The 16,613-nt window shown below is 49.9% G+C and overlaps 1 protein-coding gene across 7 annotated transcripts in view; it reads left to right on the forward strand.

The window, feature by feature from the left end:
* The window catches only part of sgcd (sarcoglycan, delta (dystrophin-associated glycoprotein)), a 668,036-nt gene that overhangs the window by 633,161 nt on the left and 18,262 nt on the right, over positions 1 to 16,613 (forward strand). For all 7 annotated transcript variants that reach the window (XM_038796037.1, XM_038796040.1, XM_038796038.1 and 4 more), the window contains one exon: positions 9,147 to 9,270. In XM_038796037.1, the coding sequence (XP_038651965.1) occupies positions 9,147 to 9,270 (124 nt within the window). The remainder of the gene's footprint in view (positions 1 to 9,146; positions 9,271 to 16,613) is intronic.

Here is a 16,613-nt window from a genome sequence, read left to right on the forward strand (position 1 = left end):
TGAATATTTGATCGATCAGCAGAAATTGCCCTACGGAATCCTGAGAAAGCATTCTGTTTCGAGAGATACCAAGGATAGTAATCCATTTTGGATGGTAATGTTAAGTGGACGTTATTGTATCCACCTGTCGGTTGTGGACCCCCGCTTGATATTCAGTTCTGTCGTAAGCAAGCCTTAAATTTCACTTCACCTCGGATATGTTAGACCTGACAGCCGTGCTTCTGTGCACCACAAATGGAATTTGTAAAAATGGCTATGGGTGTAGTTATACAGTGAGGGATTCAATTTAATATGATTGACTGCTCATCAATTTCTACTCTCGGACAGCACAGCATTTCTATAGCCCGGTCTTCTAATTAATTATTGAATTATTTATGCTTCTTCCTTACAGATTACTTAACCCTTGAGCATGCATGTTATTGTTGCAAGTTCAGAACTTTTCACAATAAACTTTGAGCTGGGTTGTGTCCTGGGGTAGTGGCAGTGACTCTGTTTATGACATCTTGGTGTTCTGAATGCAAAGCAGCTATTGTGTGAGAAGCCAACTCTGATTCATTTCAAGAGCAGAAGAACCCTCGGGGGGCGTGTGCATTAGTTCATAACCAGAGATGTTTTAAAGCAAATAAATTACTGCAATTCGGATCCTAGACAAGTCGAGTTCATTATAACTTGAATACATGGCAACATGCTCGCTAAAGTTCTCCTAACAGTGACAATACATGGGCACACAACAATGTACCTTGATTCCCTTAGTATTCAACAGTCTATCAAACTCTAACTTCAGAATACTGAATGACTGAGGAGCCACAGCTACCACAGAGAATTCCAAAGATTCACAACCCTTTGAATGCAGGAATCTCTCCCCATCTCAATCCTAACTGGGCACCCCCATATTCTGAGGTTGTAACCTCTAGTTCTCTGCACTGTATCCCCATGGGGAATCATCCTCCGAACATCTAAACTGTCAAGCCCATTAACAATGGTATATCTTTCAATGAGATTACCTCTCAAATTTCTGAACTGTGAGGAATATAGATCCAATCTATTTCATCTCTCCTCATAGGAAATCCATCCATCTGGAGAATCGGTCTGGTGAAACTTTGTTGCAGTGCCTCTAAGGCAAATATAAGTAAGAAGACCAGAAATATACTCAGTACTCCAGCTGTGATATCACCAAGGCACTAAATAATTGCAGTGAGACTTATTTACAGAGCTGTTGTGGCACAGTGGTAGTTTCTCTACCTGTGGGCCAAACGTTCTGGGTTCAGTCTCACCTCAGGACTTGATAGCACCATAAAAGGTGCACATGTAATGTGGCCAAACAGGTTGGTTATCAGCCTGTAAATCCTTCCAATACATCTGATGGCAGGCAGTTAAAACCAGGATAGTAGGGCAGCACGGTGGCCTAGTGGTTAGCACAACCGCCTCACGGCGCTGAGGTCCCAGGTTCGATCCCGGCTCTGGGTCACTGTCCGTGTGGAGTTTGCACATTCTCCCCGTGTCTGCGTGGGTTTCGCCCCCACAACCCAAAAATGTGCAGAGTAGGTGGATTGGCCACGCTAAATTGCCCCTTAATTGGAAAAAATAATTGGCTAATCTAATTTAAAAAAAAAAAAAACCAGGATAGTTTTCTGGTCAACTATTCTGCAGAAGGCAAGAGTAAACCACTACAGTTCTTTGCCAAGAATGATCATGGACCAATCCAATGGAAGCCCGTGATCACCAATGCCCTCTTAGGGCATGATACCTGAAGGTTGAGGACCAAGCCATCTTCACTCTGATATTCTAATGCTTTGTAATAAACATATCATTAGCTTTCCATTTGCATTCTTTACCTGCATATTAACATTCTGTGATTCATGCACAATAGTGTTGACCAACATACAGTGTGTGGACTATCATGCTTCTCTTTGTGACCTGCAGACTCACTGCTCAAAATACAGGTAAGTAGAAGTGACAGATCTGCAAAGAGCTGTTCCTCCAATCACAGACTCTTTCTCTCCCACATTAGCTGCTGAAAGGCTCAGGTGATTGGAGGAATAGTGAACATTGTGAAAGTGAGTGGCCATGTTACATACTTTCTCCATCTTTGGCCACAATTTCTCTCTCTCTCACCCTCCTGGACAGGGGTCAAGATGGCAAAGAGGCCTAGGGAAGCTGCAAGGAGCAGCAACACAGTAACAGTGCCTGCCGGATCACCCTGAGCAGGGCAGCTAGAGTCAAAGGACAGTGAGGAAGCAGGTCTTGGCACCTTCATAGCCATCCTGAATTCCTCCTCAGAGGTAAAATATTCAAACCTCCCAGGCCTGGGCACAAGTGTGTGTTTGTGTGTCTCTGTGAGAACCCTGAGATTGGGAATGGGCTGTTATACACATACCCTTCCCCTCCTCCCCAAAAACCTATCCACAAAACAGGCATGAAGAGGAGGAAAACGCAGACTAACAGACAACCCAACAGACCCCTACTTTTTGCATGAATTCCTCTGAGGCCAGCTCGGAGTATGCTCTACCAGAGGTGAATGCAAGGCCATTGTTGGTTAACCCTAACTCCATAGCTTGGGTCCAGACCCCACTCCCTTCCTTGGTGATCATGACTTGGGGTCTAGTCTGTCTTTCTTTAATTCTGCTCCTTAAGCAAAAAGGCAGAAATGGTGCCATTGGTTAACTCTGCTGGCTTGACACTTTTTAATGGTCATTTTTATCAATTACTTTTTAAAATTATCTATTTATTGCTTCGACATTGATTTTTTTTAAAAATCCACGTTTAATGTTGTTCCAAACCTTAATTTCTGAAGTTTCCTTATCAGCCCTTTGAATGGGAGAAAATTCAAATGCGGCCTCTCCCGTGCAAAGGTTGAACAATCCTGATGTACACGGATGTCCAAGACCTTCTGAACACCAATACCTTTGAGTCTCCTATTAGTGATAAAATTAAGCAATTTTTCTGACAAACATGGGGGGGCGCGATTCACGGCGACCGGCGATTATCCCGCCCGGATGGGCCGCGCGGCCTGACGAACCCGACCGGTTCATGTCGGCGCCAACCACACCTGGTCGCTGCCGGCGTGAACAGTGCACAACAGGTAAATGTGGGGCCTGTGGGGGGCGGAGGGAGGATCGAGCACCACGGGCGTGCTCATGATGTGACTGGCCCGCAATCGGTGCCAGAAGATTCCCTTCGCCGCCCCGCAAGATCAAGCCGCCTTGTCTTGCGAAGCAGCGGAGGGGAAGACGGCAACTGCGCATGCATGCGCGGGTTGGAGCCGGCCAACCTGCGCGTGCGCGGCTGACGTCACTTAGACGCCGCCAGCTGCGTCATTCTCGGCGCGCCGCTTTGACGCAAGCGTCAAGGCCCGGCATCTGAGATTCGCGCACCACCGCTCCTAGCCCCCCCCGGGGGGGGGGGGGGGGGGGGTAGAATAGGGTGCGAGGAGCGGCCTCCGATGCCGGAGTGAAACACTCGGGTTTCACTCCGGCGTCAGCTGTTTCTCTCCGTTTCGGAGAATCACGCCCAGGGAATTTCACACCTCCACATTATATTCCATCTGCCACCTTCTTCCACACTCACTTAACTTGTCTATATCCCTTTGCAGCCTCTTTGCGTCCTCCTCACAGCAACACTTCCCTCTGACTTTGTATTATCATCAACACTTGGATACACGGAGCAAACTTTGACACTCTCCTGCTGACGGGTTTGTAGGTGGGGGAGGGGTGATGACTGTAAAAGTTCTCGGATGGCTTTTGCGCCAGGCTTTTGGCGACTGGAACTCTCCACAGCTTTACGTCTGAACAAATGAAGCCAAGGCTAGCCCGCCCACCCTTGCCCTAATTGAGGTCCTTAAGTGGTCAATTATTGTCATTGAAGACCATTTCCCGCCCAGCCTCAATTCTCAGGGAGCCTGAAATCATTTTCAGGCCTTGTGGGTGAATTTGGAGAGGGTGCACCTTCATCCACGGCCTCCTTGTACCGTCTGATGCCCCCTCCCCCCCCACCACATAGAAGGCCCCGCCCCTACGGGTCCTCCCCAACCCACTCCATTCCCCCCCCCCCTCCATAGCACCATGAGCACTGATCATTGCAACAATGCATTTAGTCGCATTAATTTATCCATTTTGTGTTTCTTTACTGATACTAATTTCTCTGAAGCTCCTAATCCTAACAAAGCCCCAGGCTCCTCCGTATGTCCAGAATATACATGAACAAAGTATTTGTTTAATGCCATTTTCTTATTACTCCTCATTATAGTTTCTCCTGTTGCTGTCTCTAAGGGACTCATACCGACTTTTACTCATCTCTTCCATTTGACAGATCTGTCAAAGTTTTTAAGTCTTTACAATGTCTCTCCTTCAGTTCATATTCTACTTTCTTTTACTTTATCAATTTCTTGAACATCCTTAGCCAAATTCTAAAATCCTTCCGATCCTCGGGTTTAGCTCTCATAGAGAATCATAGGGCTGGATTTTACAAGGGGGCTCAAACAGTCAAACAAAGTCAACAAGCTCAATTGACCCTTAATTATTTCTGTACATATGGCAGGCAGTCTGTTGATTTTGGTGCCCGATCCCATCGTGTATAATGGAGGACAGTTTGGGGCGCGAGGTGATGATCTTGCCACTCCTTGTTTTTTCCATGTCCCGCCATTGCAAACATACCTGTTGTGTATCCAGCCCATAGAAACACAGAGTGTTTGCATCACAGAAGGAGGTCATTCAGCCCATCATGCTCATGGTAGCTGTCTAGAAGAGCAACTCAGCGAGTCCCATGTTGTGGAGTATCTAAAGACACCTGACACAGAGTCAGCCGTAGATAAAGCAAGCAGCAGTTTCTTCAATACAAGTACAAGTGTGCATTCAGGCGAATGCTTTCTCAGAATGCTCAGGAGCAATTCAACAGTTTTCAGAGTTTGTGAGATATCACAATCTTTGTGATATCCTATCATTAACTCACAATGCTCCTGTCTTGTCTGTTTCATTCGGTATGTCCGCAATTACAGATGAGTCGACAAATACGGAATAACCTTTAGCACAACCAATGTTTGCCGCTTATTCCAAAACACAAACTTTGCTTATCCATCCTGATCTTATACTGCAGTGACTAGTCACCTGCATATCTTAGCTTGGTTCTGAGATCAGGCTGTCCGATTTTGCCACAGTATAACACATGGATCATTCATCAACTTATTTTATCTTCACCCAAATGTCACATTTCCTGAGCTTATGATGGACTGGCCCATAGGCTACTCATCAACCTGTCGCCTGACCAAAACGTCACATCGCCTACTGCATGCACTCTTCACTTTTTTTGACTGCAAAAACTTTTAAAATTTATATCAGCAAATTGGTCAAGCCTGGGTGATGAAAATGAAATGAAAATTAAAAATGAAATTGACCACATGGTGCACCACAATACAAGACTTCACCCACTACCTTGCCTTTCCCCCATAGTCCTGCAATGCCTTTAGTTTTGAGATAATTATCCACTTCTCTTTTGAAGGTCTTATTTGAATTTGTTTCCATCACACTCCCATGCAGTACATTCCAGATTCCAACCACTTGCTACATTAAAAAAAATCATCCTCATATCACCAACTTTCTTTTATTCCTTAATGGAATGTATATTGATTCCAAATTTTGATGTCATTCTTCAGATATGTGCCATATTGGCAAAGATTGGGGGAAAAAAAGAAATGTAATTAACAAGGAGGTTAGTTTCTGCTGAAATGCACTTGGGCTGATTTCAACATCTATTCTATGTCAATGAGCATTTCACGCTGCTAATTACCAGGAAAGGTAAATCATTAATATCAATCAAGCTGGTGCCAATTTTCCTATCATTTCGTAAGCACATTATGTATTGAAAACTTTCGATTGCTGAACCACGTGAGTTTGAGGTACGATCGACACTGGGACTACAATGTGCAACCTCCTGGTTATCAGCCAAGCTAAGTGAACTTCTCAAAATATTTTGACGACAGTATTCTGCCAAGTATTGTCTTGCGCTTCTGCCAAAATCATTGATAAATATGTTTTTTTATTTTAAACTAGTTAACACTGGATCAATAGTAGAAACATTGCGAGCACAGAATAAGTTTGATTTTGTTCTAGATAAAATTTGCATGGTGACTGGACTGCAGCGATTGGTGTCTATCTTACAGTCCTCACTTTGAGCAAGAACTTCAGGCATCTGTGCTTTCTCAGAATTTTGACAGCTCAGTAATTGAAGCACAAAAGTGTGCCTAATGTAGCCAGTCCACAAAGATTGTCATAATGCATGAAATGAGAGGATGGTTCCTGCCTTAAAAGCAACAGAAAGTTCACCTTTAACAATTTAACTTTAGCGTTATCTCATCTCGAATTCCTGTAAGTCCAGGGATTTCTGTAATTTGCTGGAAAGCATATCTGATTTAGATATGAGAGGACGAGCAGAATTATTTTCTGATTAATTCTTGGTTGGAGACTACTCTTTTTTTTTTCTTTTCCCGGATGCTGTGAAAAGGTGGGCCTGCTTGGATTCCTACATGATAGCAGTTCGATAGAGTAGCTTAGCTTTCAGACCACTTCAGAGCACCTTTAAGGGTCAAACCTATTGCTGTGGGACTGGTGTCATGTGTGGACCAGCTTCATGGCCACAGACAGAAACCAGGGCCGGGATTCTCCCCTCCCCGGCGGGACGGGGGGTCCCGGCGTGTCAGAGTGGCGTGAACCACTCCGGTGTTGGGCCGCCCCAAAGGTGTGGAAATCTCCGCACCTTTAGGGGCCAAGCCATCACATTGAGGGGCTAGGCCCGCGCCGGAGTGGTTCCCACTCCGCCGGCTGGCGTGAACGGCCTTTGGCGCCACGCCAGCCGGGGCCGAAAGGACTTCGCCGGCCGGCGTAAGTCCGCGCATGCGCCGGTGCATCAGCGGCTGCTGACGTCATACCGGCACATGCGCAGGGGAGGGGGTCTCTTCCGCCTCCGCCATGGTGAAGACCATGGCGAAGGCGGAAGAAAAAGAGGGCACATCCCGGGGTCAGGTCGCCCCGCGCCCCCCTCCCCAGGACCCCGGAGCCCGTCCGTGCCGCCAATCCTGCCGGTCAGGTAGGTGGTTTAATCCACGCCGGCGGGATGAGGCCTGTCAGCGGCGGGACTTCGGCCCATCGCGGGCCGGAGAATCGCCGCGGGGGGCCCGGCAACCGGCGCAGGGGGCCCGCCGACTGGCGTGCCGCGATTCCTGCCCCCGCCGAATCTCGGGAGGCAGGGAATTCGGGACACGGCGGGGCGGATTGACGCCGGCCTCGGGCAATTCTCCGACCCAGCGGGGGCGTTGGAGAATCCCCCCCCTCCAGATTTTTTAGTTGTTTTTAAAGACTGAATTCAAATTCTCAAACTGGTTACTATTCATTGACTTAACTGCTTCCCCACTGTCAGTCCATGATTTAGGCACTGTTGTTTTCTACTCTCAAAGCTCACTAGACAGATTTGTGTTGCATCAGGTACTGTCTACTGCGCCTCACACGAACACATTCTGTATCTATCGAAGTTATGTACAGTTTTAAGTTCCTTCTTTTCAATAAGAGGGTGCGGGATTCTCCGTTTTAGCGGCAGAGTGTTAACGCCGTCGTAACCGCCGGAGCGTTTTACGACGGCATCATCTGGCTGCTAGGAGCAGCGATTTCCCCCAACCCATAAGGGGCCAGAATGGCACTGGAGCATTTCACGCAGCCCCAGCTGCCGATACGGGCTCCAGCACAGCCAGTGCAGGTCCGTGCATGCATGTGGGTTGCTGTCTCCGCGCCGGCTCCCACGGAACATGGCGGAGACCTTCAGACCCCCCCCCCCCACCGGAATTAGCCCGCCTGCCGATTGGTTGCTATCGATTGTGGACCTGGCCACCATGGAGCCCCCCCCCCCCTCCCCCCAAAGTCAGATCCCCCCTCCCCCCCACCAGGAAGGCCCCTGCATCCAGAACACCGAGGTCCTGCCGGGTAGGACCACACGCGAACGATGCCGACTGGACTCGGCGGGCACATGGCACGTCGAGCATGGAAAATCGCCACGGGGCCGCTCTCAACGGCCCCCAACCGGAGCCGCAGCGACTGTGCAAGTGCCATTGCCGTCGATTCTCCGGTCGCCAGAGAATCGACGGCCCGGTGCAGGGCGGCATGGCGGGATTCGCGCACCCCCCCCCCCCCCCCCCCCCCCCCCCCCCCCCCGCCGATTCTCCAACCCTGAGCGGGCTCGGAGAATCCCGCCCAGTGTATATTTGCTTCTATTTGATATTAGGGTAGGTCGCTGGCAGAGCAAACTGACAAGACACCCCATAGTGTCAACAGGAGGCAAGTCCATTTTGCAAGTCAGGGCTCATTCATGAGTGGCTGGTGGTTTGCAGGCAGGAATTGGAGATCTAGAGCAGCCCACCAGATCCAGGCTATCACAGTATTGGGTGACCTGGTCAGTCTCTAATCCCTGGAAGAAGATTGGTGAGGAGAAGATAGAATTACCTCAGGTTAAAAGGTGACAGTGACCCAGGGTATGTCTGGAACTCCTCCTTACGTACAAAAATATGTATACCTTGTGGATTCATCATCGACTAGAGCACCGACTGTTACAATGGGGAAGGTTCAATCATGCCTATTCTGCGTTATTGAGTCCAATATACTTTATAGGACTCCGATTCACTTATTAAAGGGGTCTACCATTTGGTTCAAACTTTGGCTTATTGTAACGCGGACACCGTCAGCAGGAATAAGATAGCAAATCAAACCTCTTTTCCATTGGGACATAACTACCTTATTTCCCGGCTGGAAACATTAGCATATCCCCCACCTCCCCCGTCTTCGGTCATGTGACGATGCCATTGCATCCCACCACCCATTGGTTCACAGACATCTGATCAACATCTAAGGCAGGAGAACAGTGTCTCTTTACTCGGTAAACAAAGTTGAAAACAAAAATGCATTTACATTAAATATTAGCTTCAATGGATCAGTCCCCGGCCTGTTTGATTAAACACATCCATCACTTGCCAATGAGATTGGTATCACTTCCTCTACCTTGAAGGAAGCTCCACAGACAGTCAAGCTTTGCACTATGTGTTCGTACAGTAACTCACTGCTGAAGGAAAGGGGACAAATACTGAAACTAATTCTGACATTTTGTGACCCTAGACTAGAATCACCCACACGTTCACTGATACTGGAAGCACCTAAAGGAGTTGAGATACAAGCTGAGGCGGGTAATTTGCTGGCTACTTGCCAAAACGAATTGAAATTGGAATCCGAAGATGGTGAGGTGGGTGAATAAGGACATTGTTGGCATTTATACTTTAATCTGAAATAGTTAATTTTTAAATATTCACATATCGTATCCAGATTCCGCCATAAATATGGATAGAGGAAGAATTTTCCTAAGTGATATTGTGCTTTTGTGCCAGGAAATTACTTACATAACTGCCGAATATTTACCCAAAAACCACCATGGCATATGAGAAGGATGATTGGGAGCGAGAGAAAGAGAAAATATTCAGAGAGTTTTTTATTCCATATCTCGAACGAGCAGTTGCACCAAGTCTGTGTCTGTGCAAATAATGGTCTGACAGCTTCAATTTAGTCTTCAGTGAAAACCAAATCGCAGTGCACAAAATGCTTTAAATAAAACATTGTGAAGACATGATCCTATCGAGCTGACGGTTTGACTTGCTTTATTACCGTCAGTAAAGTGTGCATCAAACCTGCATCTTCAGGAGAATTAATCTTGGGCTCGATTCGTTGTCTCGCGCCACCGGTAGCGGAGTTCCCGATGCGGCGGAGAATCCAACGTCGGGGAGAAAACGCGCCAGGCCAAAACAAAATTATATGTTTTTGTCATCTTCTGTCTCATCTTAGACTACAACCAACCATTAATACATCCCATTTTTCCCATCTTTAACCATTTTTTCCTTCTTTACCATATATAAGTAATTACAAAAAAAAAAATTAGTCTTCCATATTCTCTTTAAACTCTGGGCAGTATTACCTAATAATTCCTTGGAGCAAGCTCTTCTCTTTTTAAAACAGTCTGACAATTGATCATGTGCATCAGCCCATTTTACTTTGGAAATCTGTCCCCTTTCCAATATTTCCTTTCTGCTACCATGGTCAATCCTTACTTCTTTCAGTGACACCTTTGGTTTTCTTCCCATCCCCTTCCCCATCGTGTTTCTGCAGCCTTTTTATTGAAGTTTTGTTTGCACTTCAGTCCCGCCCTCCTGGTCTATGGGCATCCGCTGTGGAAAGCAGGAAGGCGGAGGACCTCCTTGTGAACCTGCCCATAGATTTCATAGAATTTACAGTGCAGAAGGAGGCCATTCGGCCCATCGAGTCTGCACCGGCTCTTGGAAAGAGCACCCTAGCTCCACCCTATCCCCATAACCCAGTAACCCCACCTAACACTAAGAGCAATTTGGACCCTAAAGGCAATTTAGCATGGCCAATCCACCTAACCTGCACATCTTTGGACTGTGGGAGGAAACCGGAGCACCCGGAGGAAACCCACGCAGACACGGGGAGAACGTGCAGAGTCCACACAGACAGTGACCCAAGCCGGAATCGAACCTGGGACCCTGGAGCTGTGAAGCATTTGTGCTAACCACTATGCTACCGTGCTATCATTAACAGGTCCAGGCAGTGGGCGGTCGAGGAGGTCGTCCGGCCGGTGTGCCTGCCCCACTTCCGCGGCTATGTTCATGGTCAAGGGTTCCTGGAGAGGGAGCAGGCGGTGTCCACGGGCACCATTGAGGCCTTCTGTGCCCAGTGGGCACTGCAGTGGCTGGAGTGCTTTATTAACTCTCTTAACTGCACTTTGATGTTTGTAAAGTTTGATTGATCTTTCTTTTGTTTTGGCAGTGCCCCTATCGAGAGCTGCCCCTTTTAATTTATCCCTGAGTTTGTTTTGGTCTGGTTGATTGGCCCCAGAAGAGTTCATGGGGTAACCAAGTGTTCCCGCCGCTAGGATCAGGGCAGGTTACAACAAGAACATTGCTGGGTCTGCCTTGAGCTGAATACAAGCAGGGCAGACCTAACTGAAACATACCATACCCTTGACACATCACTCAACCCATAAACACACTTGTTCAAATTCCAGTTTAATTTCTATATCGCCACCTTCTTTAGGTGGCTTCACAAACACTTCCTTTGGAAATTTTTAACCCTTCAGAAATTAAGTTTTCACATCAATTGATTTTCATTCCCAGAAGTGCGTTGCTAAAAGCGCTAAGAAAATCTTCAAGCCCACTTTTTCTGCAATCGGGGAGTCCACTCGTCCAGCTTTAGCCTTAAACGTGCCATCATGACGTACCTTTTCTGTGTATATCCACCTGTGTAATAAGGCTGGTTGTCCCTGTCTGCTACCTGAAAAATGAAATGAAATGAAAATCGCTTATTGTCACGAGTAGGCTTCAATGAAGTTACTGTGAAAAGCCCCTAGTCGCCACATTCCGGCACCTGTCCGGGGAGGCTGGTACGGGAATCGAACCGTGCTGCTGGCCTGCTTGGTCTGCTTTAAAAGCCAGCGATTTAGCCCAGTGAGCTAAACCAGCCCCTCAGTGTATTCTTTCCAACTCTCTTTGTTTGGCATCCTTTATCAACTTATCTTCTAATTTGTTGTTAGCCACTAAAACTTCTCGATCATAAGAGCCACTTCTTGTGGCATTCGTAGTCCGTTCTATGGTCCTTGCTCTTGTCAAACTACGACCTCTACTCACTCCCTTGACTACTGATGCAGGGTCTCTCCCTCCTACAATGATAGTTCTTCTTGCTAGTCCATGATCTTTTCCTAGGGTTGTGACTGCTCTCTGGTCCACTTTCAGAACTCGCACTGCTTTTTCTGGCCTTCCACATCTTTAACTAATTTTGCCAATTCATGGGTCCCACCTCCTGCCCCTCATCTTGTACATTCAGTGAATGTTTTTTTATTTGCCAGTGGCTTTTCCAGCTCTCCCCATAATGGTGTAATCCCTCCACACACTGGCCCTTACTGGCATATGTCTGACTCTAGTGCCAACTTTGGGCCATTGTCCTTTGGGATAAATAACCTTCTCCTGTGACCCAGTATCACTTTGTCTGTACTCAGTCATCCTGTCATCTGTTGTAACCTGCTCTTCATAAGTGTCCAACAAATGTGTATGTGAAGTACATTGTGTCGCTATACCTTCTATTCACTGTCCAGATTCTATAAATACATAATCAATGCCCAGTAGCCTCAAGGCGTGTACCCAAAGTAGTATGATTGCCACGTTGTAATATTACTGTTTTTCCATCACTGCCTATAACTTTTAACTAGGCCTCTCCATTCTTTCTGTCCTCTTTTGTAATATACCATGTTCCCGGGACTAACATTTTTACCCGATGGCCTTATGTGGTGCCATAAGACTCACCAAATTTTCTCTGAAATCTCAGCCTTCAGAAGTGCCCTTCTCCCTGTCTGCAGGCTTTCAAGTGTTCAGGATAATTTAACTAATCTTAGTTCCAGGGGCCAGGGAATGATCCCACATATCCAAGGGTATTTTGGGATTTGTCCCATAGACTAATTGATAGGGGCGGTAGACTATTTGAAGCGAATTCTTTGCATGTACAGTCCACGCCAGGGCAAATGTCAGTTGGAGAGTTCAGATTTTGTGAAGCATCTCATCGGTTACGGCGTGATTTCTTTCGCTGGTTATACATTTACAGAATCTGAACAGGGAACATAAGGTGAAGAGGCACCGGATGAACATACAAAATAGGAGCAGAAATAGGCCATTCTTGCTCCACCATTCAATAAGATCATGGACGATCTATTTGTGTTTCAAATTCCACATCCCCATTTAGCCCCGATAACCTTTAATTCCCTTAAAAATATTCAATGACCCCCCCCCCCTCCACCACCTTCTGAGGTAGAGTTATGAAGTTGCAGAACCCTTTGAGAGAGAAAAAAAAATCACGGGCGGGATTCGCCAGGTCGGAGAATCGCCGGGGGACGGCGTGAATTCCGTCCCCGCCGGCCACCGAATTCTCTGGAAAAGAGATTCGGCGGGACCCCCCGACGATTCTCCGGCCCGCGATGGGCCCAAGTCCTGCTGGTTCCATGCCAGTCCCACCGGCGTAAATTGGACTAGGTCCCTTACCGGCGGGACCTGGCGGCGCGGGCGGGTCCTGGGGGGGGGGGGGGGGGCACGGTGCGATCTGGCCCTGGGGGGTGCCCCCACGGTGGCCTGGCCCGCGATCAGAGCCCACCACAGGCGGACTTGTGCCGTTGGGGGCATTCTTTTCCTATGCGCCGGCCATGTCAGCCTCCGCCATGGCCGACGCATAGGTGAACACCCCCTGCGCATGCGTGGGGATGACATCAGCAGCCGCTGCACTACCGCGCATGCGCGGACCCGCGCCGGCCGGCGGAGCCCCTTCTTCCCCGGCTGGCGCGGTGCCAAAGGCCTTCCACGCCAGCCGGCGGGGTGCAAACCACTCTGGGGCGGGCCTAGCCCCTAAAGACCCCACGCCGGAGTGGTTCACGCCACTCCGTCCCGCCGGGACCCCCCGTGTACGGGAGAATCCCGCCCCTCCTTAACTCTATTCCAAAAGGGCGAGCTGTAATTTTAAAACACTGCCTCCTACTCTGGACTCGCCAGCAAGAAGGTGAGTCCTTTCCACATCCACCTTGCCAATTCTGTTCCAGATCTTGTATACTTGAAGCAAGTCACCTCCCACCCTTCAAAACTCTAGTGGAAACAAGCCCAGTCTATCCAACCTTTCCTCATAAGGCAACCTGTTCATTCCAGGTGTCAGTCTAGTAAATCTCCTTTGAACTGCCTCCAATGCCTTTACATCCTTCCTTAAGTCCATGAGTCACTTAAACACCTGGATCTTTCTGCACCTCAGAATTCTGCAGCCATTCTACATTTAATGTTCTTTTTTATTTTTCCCGCCATAGCAAACAACTTCACATTTTTCCACACTATACTCCATCTGCCAGATTATTGCCTATTCACTCAACCTATCTATGGGCTGGATTCTCTGTTTGGGCGACTAAAGTTCTCCCATCCGAATAGAACGCTCCTGGTCCGTGCTGGCACTAAGAGCAGGGCCCAGGAATGATTCTCTCTCCCTTGCCATGCAAATCTGTGCATGGCATCCTGCCCCAACCCCCACTCCTCACCATCAGGGGAATTATCGACCACCCCACTCACAGCACGCACGCATGAAGGTGGCCCAACCCCCACATCAGACCGCCATCAGAGACCCCCATATCAGAGACCCCCGTATCAGAGACCCCCGTATCAGAGACCCCCGTATCAGAGACCCCCGTATCAGAGATCCCCGTATCAGAGATCCCCGTATCAGAGACCGCCATATCAGAGACCCCACCATATCAGAGACCCCACCATATCAGAGATCCTCGTATCAGAGATCCCCGTATCAGAGACCCCCACATCAGAGACCCCTGTATCAGAGACCCCTGTATCAGAGACCCCTATATCAGAGACCCCCGTGTCAGAGACCCCCGTATCAGAGACCCCCGTATCAGAGACCCCCCAGATCAGAGACCCCCCCAGATCAGCGACCCCCCCAGATCAGCGACCCCCCAGATGGGCGACCCCCCCAGATCAGAGACCCCCCAGATCAGAGACCCCCCCAGATCAGAGACCCCCCAGAACAGAGACCCCCCCAGATCAGAGACCCCTCCGTATCAGAGAGCCCCCGTATCAGAGAGCCCCCGTATCAGAGAGCCCCCGTATCAGAGAGCCCCCGTATCAGAGACCCCCCGTATCAGAGAGCCCCATATCGAAGATCCCCCCCATATCCGAGACCTCCCCCCATATCAGAGACCCCCATGTCAGAGACTCCCATGTCAGAGACCCCCATATCAGAGAGCCCCATATCAGAAACCCCCGTACACGAGACCCCCGTGTCAGAGTGCCGCACATCAGAGAGTCATATATCAGAGATCCCTCCATATCCAAGACCCCCCCCATATCAGACACCCCCGTATCGGAGACCCCCGTATCGGAGACCCCCCCGTATCGGAGACCCCCCCGTATCGGAGACCCCCCCGTATCGGAGACCCCCGTATCGGAGACCCCCGTATCGGAGATCCCCCCATATCAGAGACCCCCCGTATCACAGAGCCCCATATCAGAGATCCCCGTATCAGAGACCCCCGTATCAGAGACCCCAGTATCAGAGACCCCCATATCAGAGAGCCCCATATCAGAGACCTCCATATCAGAGGCCGCCCATATCAGATCCTCCTCCATCAGAGACCCCTAATAAGAGTCTCCTGATCAGAGACCCCCATAACAGAGACCCACCCCCATCAAAGAGGGGGCCCTCCGATGAACTTTGAGGGCACTAATGTTAAATAGTTACCCCTTGATCCATTGGGGATCGTGTCGTGATATGGTTGAAAGTACTTGCACCATCCCCTCGTGAATACAATCTGAGTGGCCTGGAGCATCATAGGGCCATGGAGAATTGCACTTTCAGACCGTTAATCTGATATGGGGATTCAAATGATCCATTTGCATCCCCCACTCCCACGGGGAGTGTAGCTCACTGCCGCCACCGGAAGAGGATTGGAGGAGCGCGATCCCATTTTTTGTCCGATGCTCGATTATCCGTCGGATCGGGAATCCCTCCACTCTCCAAGGGTCTGTGTGACATCACCCCAGGGTGATGTGCCTGTGTCAGCTCTGTCAGCGGGTCACTGTATAAGGCATGCGAGTGATGATCACTCACTGTGAGGTAAGCTCTGGTGCTCTTTAATTTCTCCAAAAACCTGAGGCTCGATTCTCCGACCCCCGCTGGGTCGGAGAATCGCCGGGGGTCGGCATGAATCCCACCCCTGCCGGCCGCCGAATTCTCGGCACCGGATATTCGGCATGGGCAGGAATCGTGCCGCAGCGGTCGGCTGGACACCCCCGGTGATTCTCCGGCCTGCGATGGGCTGAAGTCCCACTGCTGTAATGCCGGTCCCGCCGGCGTGAATCAAACCGCCTCCCTTACCGGCAGGACTGGTGGCGCAGGCGGTCTCCGGGGTCCTGGGGGCGGCACGGGGCGATCTGGCCCCGGGAGGTGCCCCCACGGTGGCCTGGGCCACGATCGGGGCCCAGCAATCCGCGGGCGGGCCTGTGCCGTGGGGGCATACTTTTCCTTCCACGTCGGGCATCAGCCTCCGCGATGGCCGAGGCGGAGATGACCCCCCCCTGCGCATGTGCGGCGATGACGACAGCAGCTGCTGACGCTCCCGTGCATGCGCGGACTTCCGCCGACTGGCGGAGTCCCTTCAGCCCCGGCTGGCGTGGCGCCAAAGGCCTTTCCCGCCAACCGCTCCGGCGTGGGCCTAGCCGCTCAAGGTGAGGGCTTGGCCCCTAAAGGTGCAGAGAATTTGGGGCGGCCCGACGCCGGAGTGGTTCACGCCACTCCATCCCGCCGGAACCCCCCGCCCAGCCGGGTAGGGGAGAATCCAGCCCCTGATTCCTGTCTTTCTGCTGACGGCGCGCTCACACCCATCCCCTGAACGGGGTCTGCATTGGGGCATCTGAACTTGAACCACTGTGTCCAGGGGGTGGGGGGGCTGGGGGGGGAGGGGGGGGTTGGGAAGCAGAGGACAACAGGGCTTGG

Source organism: Scyliorhinus canicula, chromosome 4, assembly GCF_902713615.1.
Source record: "Scyliorhinus canicula chromosome 4, sScyCan1.1, whole genome shotgun sequence".
NCBI lineage: Eukaryota > Metazoa > Chordata > Chondrichthyes > Carcharhiniformes > Scyliorhinidae > Scyliorhinus > Scyliorhinus canicula.